Source organism: Nanorana parkeri, unplaced genomic scaffold, assembly GCF_000935625.1.
Source record: "Nanorana parkeri isolate BGI_ZX_2015 unplaced genomic scaffold, ASM93562v1 scaffold686, whole genome shotgun sequence".
NCBI lineage: Eukaryota > Metazoa > Chordata > Amphibia > Anura > Dicroglossidae > Nanorana > Nanorana parkeri.
In genome coordinates this window covers 385,124-397,647 of record NW_017306954.1, presented here as the reverse complement: position 1 = coordinate 397,647, position 12,524 = coordinate 385,124, and the positions used below count along the sequence as shown (strand labels likewise).

At 46.0% G+C, this 12,524-nt stretch overlaps 1 protein-coding gene across 2 annotated transcripts in view; it reads left to right on the top strand.

Annotated features, from left to right (window-relative positions):
• Positions 1–12,524, top strand: part of BIN3 (bridging integrator 3) — a 54,233-nt gene that overhangs the window by 29,494 nt on the left and 12,215 nt on the right. The window contains exons 1-4 of one of the 2 annotated variants that reach the window (XM_018563697.1): positions 2,032–2,039; positions 5,866–5,911; positions 9,513–9,553; positions 11,835–11,896. In XM_018563697.1, the coding sequence (XP_018419199.1) occupies positions 2,032–2,039; positions 5,866–5,911; positions 9,513–9,553; positions 11,835–11,896 (157 nt within the window). Of the gene's footprint in view, positions 1–2,031; positions 2,040–5,865; positions 5,912–9,512; positions 9,554–11,834; positions 11,897–12,524 lie in introns of those variants that run through there. The other variant, XM_018563696.1, reaches the window with a different exon arrangement.

Sequence of the window (12,524 nt, the reverse complement as noted above, 5' to 3'; positions counted from 1 at the left end):
GGTGGAATAAAGCGCCATGATCCACGCCAGCATGTTTTTCCCCAGGCCAATGTGGCGGAGAACCCCCGACATAAAATCCCAGCTCACTCTATCGAATGCCTTTTCGGCATCCGTAGAGAGTAGTAGCATCGGGGTCCCCACCACCTTGGCCCGGTGAACAACATTAAGGGTCCTGGTGGTATTGTCTTTTGCCTCGCGCGCCGGTATGAATCCCACCTGGTCCGGGTGAACCAGTTGGGGAATAAGGGGCAGCAATCTGTTGGCTAGGATCTTGGCAAACCGTTTTAGGTCAACATTGAGGAGCGCAATGGGACGATAGTTGTTGCATAGAGTAAGATTCTTATCTGGTTTTGGGATCACCGTAATCCATGCACGTAGAGTATCCACTGGAGGGGATGACCCAGTCAGAATGGCATTGTATGCCTCCAGAAAGGGGTCCATCAGAGCGTCAGAGAAGCTTTTATAATACGGGAGCGTGAAGCCATCCGGTCCAGGCGCCTTCCCCGCATGAGCAGATTTCAGCGCTAGCCTCAGTTCTGCAGGCTGGATCGGTGCTTCCATACTATCTCTCTCCTCGGCCGCAAGGGACGGCATCCCAGAGGCCCTGAGATATTGCTCAATAGCATCCAGTGGCGTCCGCCCCTGGGGTGAGGGAGTCGAAGGCCCCAGGTTGTACAGGGATGCATAATACGACCTAAACTCTGCCGCAATGTCCGCAGACAACGTCACCTTGCGGCCCGAGGAGGTGATTATGTGTGAGACATGGGTCCGTCCCTGGGATCCCCGGAGGGCATTGGCCAACAGTCTCCCAGGTTTGTCTGCGTATTCATAAAAAGTCCTACGACCCTTGAGCAATCTACCCTTGACTCTCTGAAAAATTAAGGTGTTCAATTCGGTCCTAACCTCCATCAGTTCCGCCCCAGCCTCTATCGCCTGCGATCGCTTATGCCGAGTCTCCAACACACGTAGACGACTCAGCAGAAGCGAGATCCGTGATGACAATTCCCTTTTCGCGCACCATGCTTAATAAAGATGCCTCTCATGACACATTTATGAGATTCCCCCCGCTTTAGTTTTTAACAAATTTCCAAACCCCTGAAGTGTGGTGGGCCAAGTGCAGGAAACCATAATGGTAAACATGAGTGAATGGTCTGGTCACCTCTGAGGAACACCTGGTCAGGAGCTGGAGAAGACTCTGTAATGTAATGTTTCCAGGGGACTGAGGTGGTCTAGAGTTATGTCTAGAGCAGTGGTTCTCAACCTGTGTAACCTCAAGACCCACACTTGTCCGCAGTCATTAAGTCGCAAACCAGGTTGCACTGCAATGGAACGCACGGCAGTGTGGGCTGCTGTGCTGTGATGGAGCTCCATACATATGTGCATTGCTGTTACATCTCCCATGCGCACCTGTAGAGGTGTCAGGAGCCAGAATGTGATGTCACTGCGGTCCAGGCACCTCTACAGGACATGTGAGGAAGCTATAAGCAATGCACATATGGATGGATCTCACTCCCCAGCCCACCCCATCCCACACTTGGCACCGGGCAGCATATTTTGAATGGCAGCTTGGTGTGAGAATGGACGGTGCTGCGCTAGGTGAAGGCTGATGAGCCTCTCACCTAGAAAAGTGGAAGGCATGCGGCGACCCACTAAACATGGGGTCGTGACCCACTTTTGGGTCACGACCCACCAGTTGAGAACCAAGGGTCTAGACTCTAGAGGACCAAGTCCTGGCCTGATCAGCTGTGGTCCCTTTTATGTATGGCAAGCTTCGATTTCTAGTTTGTAGGACCCGTGTACCTTTTAATCTTATAGTGGATTGTTGAGGTAAATAAATTGTTCCAATTCCATTCCGTTATAACAACCTGACCAGGTATTTGCTTCTGTCATGAAGCCGATTTTAAGACAGTATTGTCACTGCGTCTCCATTTCAGTTTCACTTTCAGAAGCTCTTTATAGAATTTCTCAACTGTTCTGATAAATCTCAATTGATATGTATTTGTGTATACATCTTTCCAGCTTCCTATTTAAATGAGTTGGTACGCAAGTATGAGCGAAGGGAAATCCAGTCTGATTTGTTCCACTTGAAATGTACAGTCCAAACAAACAAAAAAAAAGAGAAGCGTGGTTTAATTATAGCTGATGAGTCTGTTCTTATATTCATCTTCCTCTTTTAATTATTTACCGCTTAACTTTTCCACTCTCTATATTTATACTGTTTTACACTTTAGTATGTGGGAGCGTAATGTCAGAAAGCTGATACCGGGGTGTGCGTGTATCATTTATTTATATTTTGTGTGATCTACATACCGTATATAGTAAGGCACTGGCTGGCAGGAGTGTGGACGCTGTATATTATTATTATTATACAGGATTTATATAGCGCCAACAGTTTGCGCAGCGCTTTACAATATAAGGAGGACATTACAATCACAATACAATTCAAGACAAGATGGTAAGGAGGGCCCTGCCCCTGAGGGCTTACAATCTCAAAGGGAAGGGCCAGTGATACATGAGGAGGTAGCTGTGTGGGGATGAATTGTTTGGGAACGTGATGGTTCAGTGGTTAGGTTGAGGGGTGCTAGGCTTCCCTGAAGAGATGAGTCTTATGTGCGTTTTTTGGGGGGGGGGGGGGGGGGGGCGTGGCGGGCCATTGAAGTGAATGGCATCGTAGCCACGCCCTCGGGCCGCACGGGATCGCAGCGCACATTATGCCTGCAGTCCGGTGCGATCAAAATAGTGCTTGCAGCATTTTGGTTGGACGCAACCATATAATAATAATCGCATTGCGGCTGGATGAGAGGCAGTGCACAGGGAACAGAAAATCGCTCTTAAATATTATTGTATGCATCACAAGCTCCATATATAGCGGGGAACAGAAAATCCTCCCATTGACCAGGTAACCTCCTGCTTCAGTCTGGTAGGCTGTCAAATGAGGGATCCTCAAGGCAGGAGCATGGGAAGACCAAGTTCACGGCCTCCTCAGCACACCTTTGCCATTCAGGCACGTCATGGAAATGGGTGGCCCAAATTTGTGATTGACAGCCAGTTCGAGGGAGCTGTCAATTACAAGCTGTAAAGAATGGGTTTGCATGCCAGGCTGGGCATGTGCGCCAGGGATTGTCAATCCCAGTGCTAACCTCTCACCACTATATCCTGTCTGTCTGTCCCTGCATGATATTTCTATGGTGTGATTCCTAATGGTGTAACAAACGGGGCCCTCCTTACATTGTCTTGAAATGTATTGTAACTGTAATGCCTTCCTTATATTGTAAAGCGATGCACAAACTGTTGGCGCTATATAAATCCTGTGTAATAATAATAATAATGGTGACAATGGTGGACCATGGCAGCAACATTTTGCAACGACTACTAGCATTCTTCATCAGAAGCCTTGTGTTACAGGGTGACAACAGAGGAACACACTTCGGAGACAGAGACACGGTGTTGTCACCCTGTAACTCTAAGTGAACAACCCCTAATGGCAGGATCACCAGCTATTATAATAATGAAATTTAAAAACATTGAAAATGGCTTTTTCATTTTAATGGATACAACTACATTATAATAACATGGTAACGCTGAGATGACATTTTAGTAATTGGGTTTATACACTCTTAAAGGGTTATTAAACCCTCATTTGTTTTTTTGCATATATATATATAAGGCTAACAAGCAGTAGATATTAGGGATGCACAGATACTTTTCGAGTACCAGTGCAGATACTTGGCATTTTCATGAGAACTACCAGGGTTGCAGCGGTTGCAGCTGGGACCTGGCTCTGGTGCTCCACCTCTGTCCTGAAATCATTAGTCTGTATTGTTTTAGAAAAACTGTCACATGACAATAAACAAAAATGTATCAGTACTCGTACTTGTAAGTACTCGGCAAGTACCAGTACTCATACTCGCAAAACTGGTATCTGTGCATCCCTTTATTTATATTTATAAACACAAAATCGTACATTAAAGCAGAGATGTACAAATCCCGGGAGCTCCGTGTGCGCCTTACACATGACAGCGGCCTCCTAATTTTTGAATTGTTCTCTAGTCTAGTCTTGGAGCTCAAAAGTATCGGTACATGTACTCGTACTTGTACCGAGTACTGTACTTGGTATCTGTACAAAACGATTTAAAAAAAAAAACATTTTCAAAGGGTTAATACTCACCTGTGTCTTCGCCGCGCACTCCCGTCCGAACATCTGAAAATTTATCGGGCGGCCGCAAAGGATCTTGGGGCGTACGCATGCGCAGTACAGATTTTCGGCCGGGAGACGAGGAGACATCAGAGAAGAGGAGGACAGAGGAGTCAGCGCTGGAGAGAAGACTGAAAACGACAGGAAAGAAGAAGAACGGATCAAGAGGCATCATTTAAGCTAAGTCCTTACATTAGCACTGTGGGGGGCGGGACTTCCCTGTCACGGCAGAGAGCCGTGACAGGATCGAGAGGTGAGCGAACGCTGGTATGTGTTGGCTCACCTCCCGATCTACTGAGCCAACCTGTGACAGTCTCATTGTCACAGGTCGGCTAGAACTATGAGGTGAGTGAAAAGCACTCACCTCATAGTTCTCCTTTTAATGTCATTTTAAGTCTTAGAATGAATCTAAACATTTACAGGTGAACCCGGAAGTCACAAACATTCTAGCTGCTCTGATATTTGGTACAAGAGATTTTTTTTAATGTTTCTTCTGCCAAAAATCTCCTTTTTCCCTTTTACTAACCATTGCACTTCCTCATAACACGGCCTGCAGCATGTTGTGAAGTTATGCTGTGGAAACGTAGAGCCTCGTGTTGGGATGTTGCGTTGACATTACGTATGGGCAGGAGTCGTATCATCACTGGCTGCACCACAGCTAGAGAAGGAAGACTCCGGCAGTGGGACACACTTCACCAACATTACACTGGCTGTTGACAGTTGCACATTATTGCAAGTGTTGCTTGTGCTCCTTGTGCTACAGGTCCACTTTGACATATGGGCATTAGCGTTTCCTGGCTATAAAACCCTCCTCAGTGCCCCTCTCTGATTATAGTTTCACTTTGTTACTGGGGCCTAGTTTTTCCCGCCTTGCTGATGGGTTGCTCCACTATCCAGTAAGACTGCCTGAGTGGCCATTACAGACAAGGGGAATAGCTGTTGGTAAAGCGTAGCCAGGAAATCCGGAAAAGTCAGCATCCTGTAACCAGTAAGTAAAACTAAATTGGAGAGGAGCGCAAAAGCTTTTCTGATTAATAAAGGCAGCTGTAGACATCTTTTATGTGTGCTTTTAGGCAGGACTTTTACTTTAAAAGTATCAAATGTAGTACAGCTTCAATGGTCCGCCACGCCCCCTCCTGCCCCACAAAAAAGTGAGCCGGCCGCAATGCGAGGCAGTGCGTTCTGGCTAGAATTGGGCCGGAACGTACTGCATATGGTTCATCTAAGGGCAGATGAATCCATCTCCTTTTACTTCCTGGAACTCTGGGTTAGCCTCCTGGAACATGTGACCGCACACGTCATCTGAGGGGGGGGGTGGCTTTCCCTGAGTCCTCTGAGATTGTGCAGTTTACGGATGAGATTTCCCAGGAAGGCACTGGTGATGTAGACTTCCCAGGATGCATCTGTGAGACCAGGGCTACATGGCCAGTGCCTCACCAGGAAGTGGAAGAACAGTAATTGTATGTAAAGCAAATCTTGTTCGTGTAACTAATGATTGGAAGATGATTTCATACCAGCATGCAGAGCGCAGACTGATGCGATTTTTAGTGAAAGGGGGTAAAATTCTACTTTTTAAGTTATAATTTGAATTATTTTGGTTCAGTTTGGATTCTTTGTTATTTCTATCGGAATATGTGCATTGATGCAAATGTTTTGTTTGTCTTTTCTAGGAACCTTTTCAAAGCCGGGCCCAAAAAGCAGATTGTCCCAAAAGCAGTAAGTAAAATGACAGGTCTAGGATTGAAGAAGCGAAGCATTCGTTGCAACCATCCGCCAATCACCATCTCACCAAGGCCTTGAGTTCTAGCCCCAGGTCAAACACTAAGCCCTCGTTCACACCTGAACGTTTTGTAGCACGTTCTACGCTCGACAAACGCTCAAAAATCTAAATCCCATTGTATTCAATTGTCTCGTTCCCACCTTGGCGTATTTCCGCCCGTCCCTAACGCGCTACAAAACGGCCCACGCCTGAAAAGGTACAGGTACTACTTTGGGCCGTTTTTGTTGCGCGTTTCCATTGGGATACAGCCAAGTAGCCTTCGGAAACGCGCGACGGTCGCGCATATGCAATACGCGTAGGTGTGAACGAGACCTTAGGCCTTGTTCACACCAAATGCAGAGCAGATCCGGTCAGGTTTCTGCACACGCACGCTAGTCTTTTAGATGCGTTTTTGACGCGTTTTTGGCTAAAATTAAAAAATATATTTTTTTAACATTTTAAAATTGGCTTTCAGTGCGTTCCAGGCATTTGCATGCGTTTTTGATGCGTTTGCAGATCCAGGGCCTGCTGCAGTTTTTTCACCTGCTCTGGAACTGCATGCTGCGATGTGAACTGGAGCAAAAAATGCCATTGGAATACATTGGATGCAGTTTTGATCCGGTCTGCAACTGATCTGCTCTGCACCTGCTCTGCGCTTGGTGTGAACAAGGCCTTAAAGTGGAAGTACACCCTCCCATCTTTTACGGCCAAGGAAGGCGCCATCTTGGCCTCTGTTTGGATTGCAGTTGCCATGGTGCTGCACATGTGGTGACACCAGCCACTTGAGGGCTTGAAAGTTTGGTTGAGAGCTGAAATAGGGAAAAGGCATCCTTGACTCGTATTACCAGAGTCATGCATTGAAAGTAACTGTTTTGGGAGACGGTTAGATTGGAGGGTCTAGTTCTGCTTTAAAAGGTCATTGAAATAGGGAAGTTGTGGCCAAAAAAGGGCAGGCAGAGGGCAAAGGACTAGTCATCTGTATTGCCTGTGGTCTCCACGCAATTGATTCCCTACCCCCTCCATCACTGATTTTTTCTTGCTTTGTTCTACACTGTGTCTCTGTGTGGGGTCGGCCATCTTGGTAAGGGCAGGGCTTTGTTTCCTCAAGACAGAACCTTTAGCAAGGATAGTGAGCAGCACAGTGATGACATCACCAGATCTCTCTCCAAATCTCCTGAGACTAGCAGTCAGAGGCAGCAGTGCCTTAGATCTCTAGGAGGCCACCGGGGTGCCTAGGCACCCTCACATTACAAGAAGTGCCCTGCTATTGTTCAATTCCAGACAAAAGGTGCATATTTCAGGGTAACGCTTAGGCACACTTAGCATCTCTAGATGTTCTCTACAACATAGCAAATCTTCACTTTTGAGTTCAGTTCCACTTTACTAGAATACTTTCGTTTACTACAAATTTAGTTTTTTTTCCAGTAGTTGAACTTGTTTGCTGGCCCATTTATTTCAGTCAGCACCTCATTTCCTGTTCTTCTGGGACTTTTTTTTTTTTTCATACATGTGTTTATGTGTATTTGCAATAAGAAACTCCTGGCTGTTGGATTTAGCTGCGGTTCCTAAGTCCGCTTTTTTGCTGTGTGAGCTGCATGCCTACTCTCCGCTATCCAGTGTGGGAAGCCGATGATGTGTGGTTTGGGATCTTGCTCCCATATTTCACAGAGCCTCCATTGTGTGTGACTGTGTACCTCTGCACCCACATGATTAGCATAAATTCCACCTTGTCTTATGACGAGTGGGCGGGAGCAGCTATGACATCACGGACTCGCAGATCCGACGGCTCCGTGGAAAGCAGTTTAGTTCGTACCTGTCATATCACTGTTCTGCTTTCCATAGCCCATGTCAGGGACTGGGGAAGGGCTCGGTCATGGAAAATGGATAGCCTCCTACTTCCTTGCTGAAACACATACAGGGTTTCTATATGTGATATAGATGATCATAAATGTTTAAAGAACAGAAAGCCGGCTCCATGCTTCTTTGTCACTTGGTGATGAGGGAGCATGGAGCCGGCTTCCTGGCTTATCAGGAAGCCGGGTGGCGAGTCTTTTAAGGCCACCCGGCTTCCTTAATGGGACTTCCGGTGTCGGTATTCGTTATCGATGTGTACCGGAAAAAAAAACATTTCGGTACCCGTACTAGATACTAGGGATGCACCGATACCACTTTTTTACGACTTTTGATCAAGTACTCGTCGATACCAATTACCGATGCTTTTTCTTAAAGGGACAGGTCACATTTTTTTCTAAAGCAATACAAACTAATGATTTAAGGTCAGTTTCTTAATATTATGATTCATGAGATGACAAGGGAGCATGACGCCGCCTTTCCGGCCAATCAGAATGCCTGTACTCACCCAAATACTCGGTATCGGCACCGATACCAGTATCGGTATCAGTGCATCCCTACTAGATACTGAAAAAACGGTATCTGTGCATCCCTAGCTCTAAGTGTTCTTTACTCTGTGCATTATCCATATCCACACTCTATCAATATACACACCTTTGTGGGCTGGAATTCCACTTTAAAAATAAATAATTTCATCCATCTAGTCTAGGAACCTGCAGATAATTTTAGAAGAAATAAAAAGAAGTCTTATTGCTACCTGTTGGAGAGATTCCCTCCAATCACTGGGACAGGCAGCCAGAGGAAGTGCTCCCAGCATGGACTCAGACAGCCAGATAGTCTGACTGAGGTCCTCGCATTTCCTCATTCAGTACAGAACGAAATACACATTTTAGCAGCAGTTGTACATTGACATCACGGCTTCCTTAATGGGGCACAGGCAGGTAGCTGACTGTACTGTGTATTTGGAAATGTTGCCCTTTGTTACGTTGCCTGATAATTTTCTTCTGCTTAAGTGTTCCTCCCAATTGTCCTTCATTCGGAAGGGCTGTCCCTCTTTCCGAAGGGCTGTCCCTCTTTCCGAAGGAGCTGTCCCTCTTTCCGAAGGAGCTGTCCCTCGTTTGGGAAGGAGCTGTCCCTCGTTTGGGAAGGAGCTGTCCCTCGTTTGGGAAGGAGCTGTCCCTCGTTTGGGAAGGAGCTGTCCCTCGTTTGGGAAGGAGCTGTCCCGCGTTTGGGAAGGGCTGTCCCTCCTTTGCACATACATGTGAAAATGCCACTTGTGGCGTGCCACACACATTACATATCGCCATTAAAAATTGGAGGAAGAGCAATAATTCTAGGGCATCGCTCAATGTTAATTCTTAATTGATGAGTGGTAAAGACTTTTAAAACAAAGGAAAGAAAGGATGAAATAATATTTGGTCGTAAAGCAAAGAGCCAAGAACGTGTGGACAGAGCATTGTGGCGTAAATATGAAAATGGTGCTCTGACCCATCGTAGATGGATGAGTGCCCTAGAACACGTTGCCTATGTCCAAGGTATTTTCTCTCTATCTCGTACAACAGATAAAAAGGTGTGACGCTTCGTTAGAAATGTGAATCTTTGGGTCCCTGATATTCTGAAGTCTTGAGGAGGGAGTGAGTGTTGTCATGTACTGGATGGGATGTGGGTCACTATAACGGGGCACTAACGTGTCTTCTCTGGTTTCAGGTAGAAAGAGACTTTGAACGAGAATATGGAAAGCTCCAACAGTAAGTCACCTTTCCATTACTGTCATTGGGCTCAATTCACAAAGATAACAGACCAGGATAAGGATCCTTATTCTCAAAAGAAGCTGCAGCTAGCAAGCAGTAGATCTATCCAAAAAGTTTTCTTTTTTATGAAACGCTTTAACAGAGGTTAATACTCACCTGTGTCTTCCCCGCATGCTCCCGTCCGAAAATGTGAAGCTCCTCTGGAGGCCGCAAAGCACTTTGGGGCGGACGCATGTGCAGTTCACATTTTCGGCCGGGACGCGAGGAGAGACACAAGGTAAGTCTATGGACGCGTGCACCCGCATGCAGACACCGTGGGACAGGAAGTGCCAGCAAGCTCAGAGGAGTCAGCGCTGGATCGGAGACCGTAGATCGTATTAAGAAACATCATTTAAGGTAAGTGCTAACATTAACATTGGGGGAGGGGAAAAAAATTGACTTTAATGTCACTTTAAGTCTTAGAAGTTGTATGCCACTATAGGTATGTTTGTAATTTCTGTAATATTTACACATTCATTCAGTTGGATACGAAAGCTATTAGGGGTGCAACGATACAGGTTTTTCAGTATCGAGTACGAGTACCGATACTTTGCTTTCGGTACTGGTTGATACAGAATACCGATACTGGTGCTTCCAATGGCATGGAACCGGCTTCCCGGGCAATCTGATTGCCCGAGAAGCTGGCTCCATGCTGTCTGGCCGGCTTGATTGTGCTTGCTCGAGAAACCAGCTTCCGGTATGATCAGGAAGCTGGGCAGCGAGTAATGGGCAGCCTCCCAGCTTCCTGATTGGCTTTCCGGGCAATCGGCATGAAGCCGGCTTCACGGGCCAATCAGGGAGGCGGGCCAATACTCACCGCCCAGCTTCCTGATCGCACGGGAAGCCGGCTCCATGTTCCCCTACGGCACTGCAGGTCAGAGGAAATCTTCCTCTGACCGGAAGTTCAGGTATTGGGGGAAGGTATCAGAGCATTTGGGCAAGTAGGAATACTCACCCAAATACTCGGTATCGGCACCGATACTAGTATCGGTGCATCTCTAAAAGCTATCTCTATACTTGGGTGGTGCGATAGGAGAACTGTGACTCTCATACGTTGAAGCCTCACTGTCATTTGTCCGCTCCTCTCTCCCCTTTTTCCCATTCACAAAACACTTTGAAGGGAATTTATCAAAATCTGGAGCAGCTGTGCATGGCAACCAATCAGCTACAGCCACACTCCCTGTGCTTGAGGCCTCCATTAATGTGTAAATATTAGAGAAAGGACACACATGGTGGTATACAGCACTTTATGTCTAATTGTAGTCAGAGCCCCACTGATACGTACCTGAACATTGAGATGATGAACCTGCCTAACTTGACCTGAGTTGTGCCGTGGTCACTATGGTCAGTATGCAAATAAGGGGGCATACTCAGAGTAAAATGTTATCAAAAGGGGTAAGGGCGGGTGGGGTGTCACGGACGTACCGACAGGTGAGTAGGGGAGGGGAGGGATTAAATGTGTGGGGCTCCTCCCACAAATAAGGCTAACAAGTTAAGTAAAACTTACACTGCAGATTTTTTTTTAAATGCCCGGAGTTCTGCTTTAAATGCATGTGAAACGGCACAGCAATGCATTCTGAGATCTCTGCCATTATAGTTGGTTGGCACCATTCAGATCTCATTGCATCCGGTGTTTTTATGGTTTACATTTATGTGTTTGAAAATGCGTGAGCTTTTTGCATCTGTTTTTTACTTGTGTTTTTTACACCTTTTTCAAGCCAATTTTATGTCTTTATTTAAAACAAGTGGATTGTAATTTTCCTTCCAATTCCATTACTCTTTATGGTAGTTTTTTTTTTTTTTTAAATACTGCTTGCATGACTATTTAATGAGCCAGTGCAGAAAAAACCCCCAATATGATTAGTGCCATTAAATTTACTTTACCAGATCTCATCATTCTTATTGTGTGAAATTTCTCGCATGCATTAAATTACACCCACAATGCAGAGCCGTCAAAGATGAATGGAAATAATTGTTTAAAAAAATGCATGTATTATAGTAACCTCAGTCTCTGCAAAGTTCACGAAAAAGGCACAAAATACACATAAAGACAGGTCAATCGTCAAACATGACAGTGTGAACCGTCCTCTGGCTTTGTTTCTGGCCTGGTTCAGTAATATTGGGAGTTGATGACGGGTGTCAGGTTTTCTGAATGTGTTATATACTATTACTGCTTGCATGCGGTCTCCCCACAATCTTTCACACATGACACTGTAACATCCCATTCTGTATTTTGCAGGCTGGAAGATCAGACCAAAAAGCTGCAGAAAGACATGAAGAAAAGCATAGAGGCTGATTTAGGTATCATTTATCGTTCCTGCTCCTTGTGTGTCGTGCTCTCGTCTCCCTATCATTGTATGGACTGGTGTCAGTGGGCTCTGATGGGGGAATGCAGCGCGCTTTCACATCAGTTTCAGCCTAGACCTCTGAGACCATTTAGAATTCATTGCAGGCGCATTTCACTTGTAGGCCACCTCCTCCTGACCTTTTACATTCCCATAGACCTGTATGGGGTGAGAAGCCGTTCTGAAGCAAACAAAAGCCCATCGACCCTAGCCCTAAAACACACTATTACTCTCTTCCTTTGTCTGTGTATCTCTCTTTGTGTCTTTATTTGTCTGTCTCTGTCTGTCTCTCTCTCTCTCTGTCTGTCTCTCCTTCCTCTTCATCTCTGTGTCTTTTCTTGCTCTCTTGGTTTCTCACTCGTGCTCTTTTTCTCCCTCACTCTTTCTCTCTGGCTCTCTTTTCTCTCTGGCTCTCTTTTCTCTCTGGCTCTCTTTTCTCTCTGGCTCTCTTTTCTCTCTGGCTCTCTTTTCTCTCTGGCTCTCTTTTCTCTCTGGCTCTCTTTTCTCTCTGGCTCTCTTTTCTCTCTGGCTCTCTTTTCTCTCTGGCTCTCTTTTCTCTCTGGCTCTCTTTTCTCTCTGGCTCT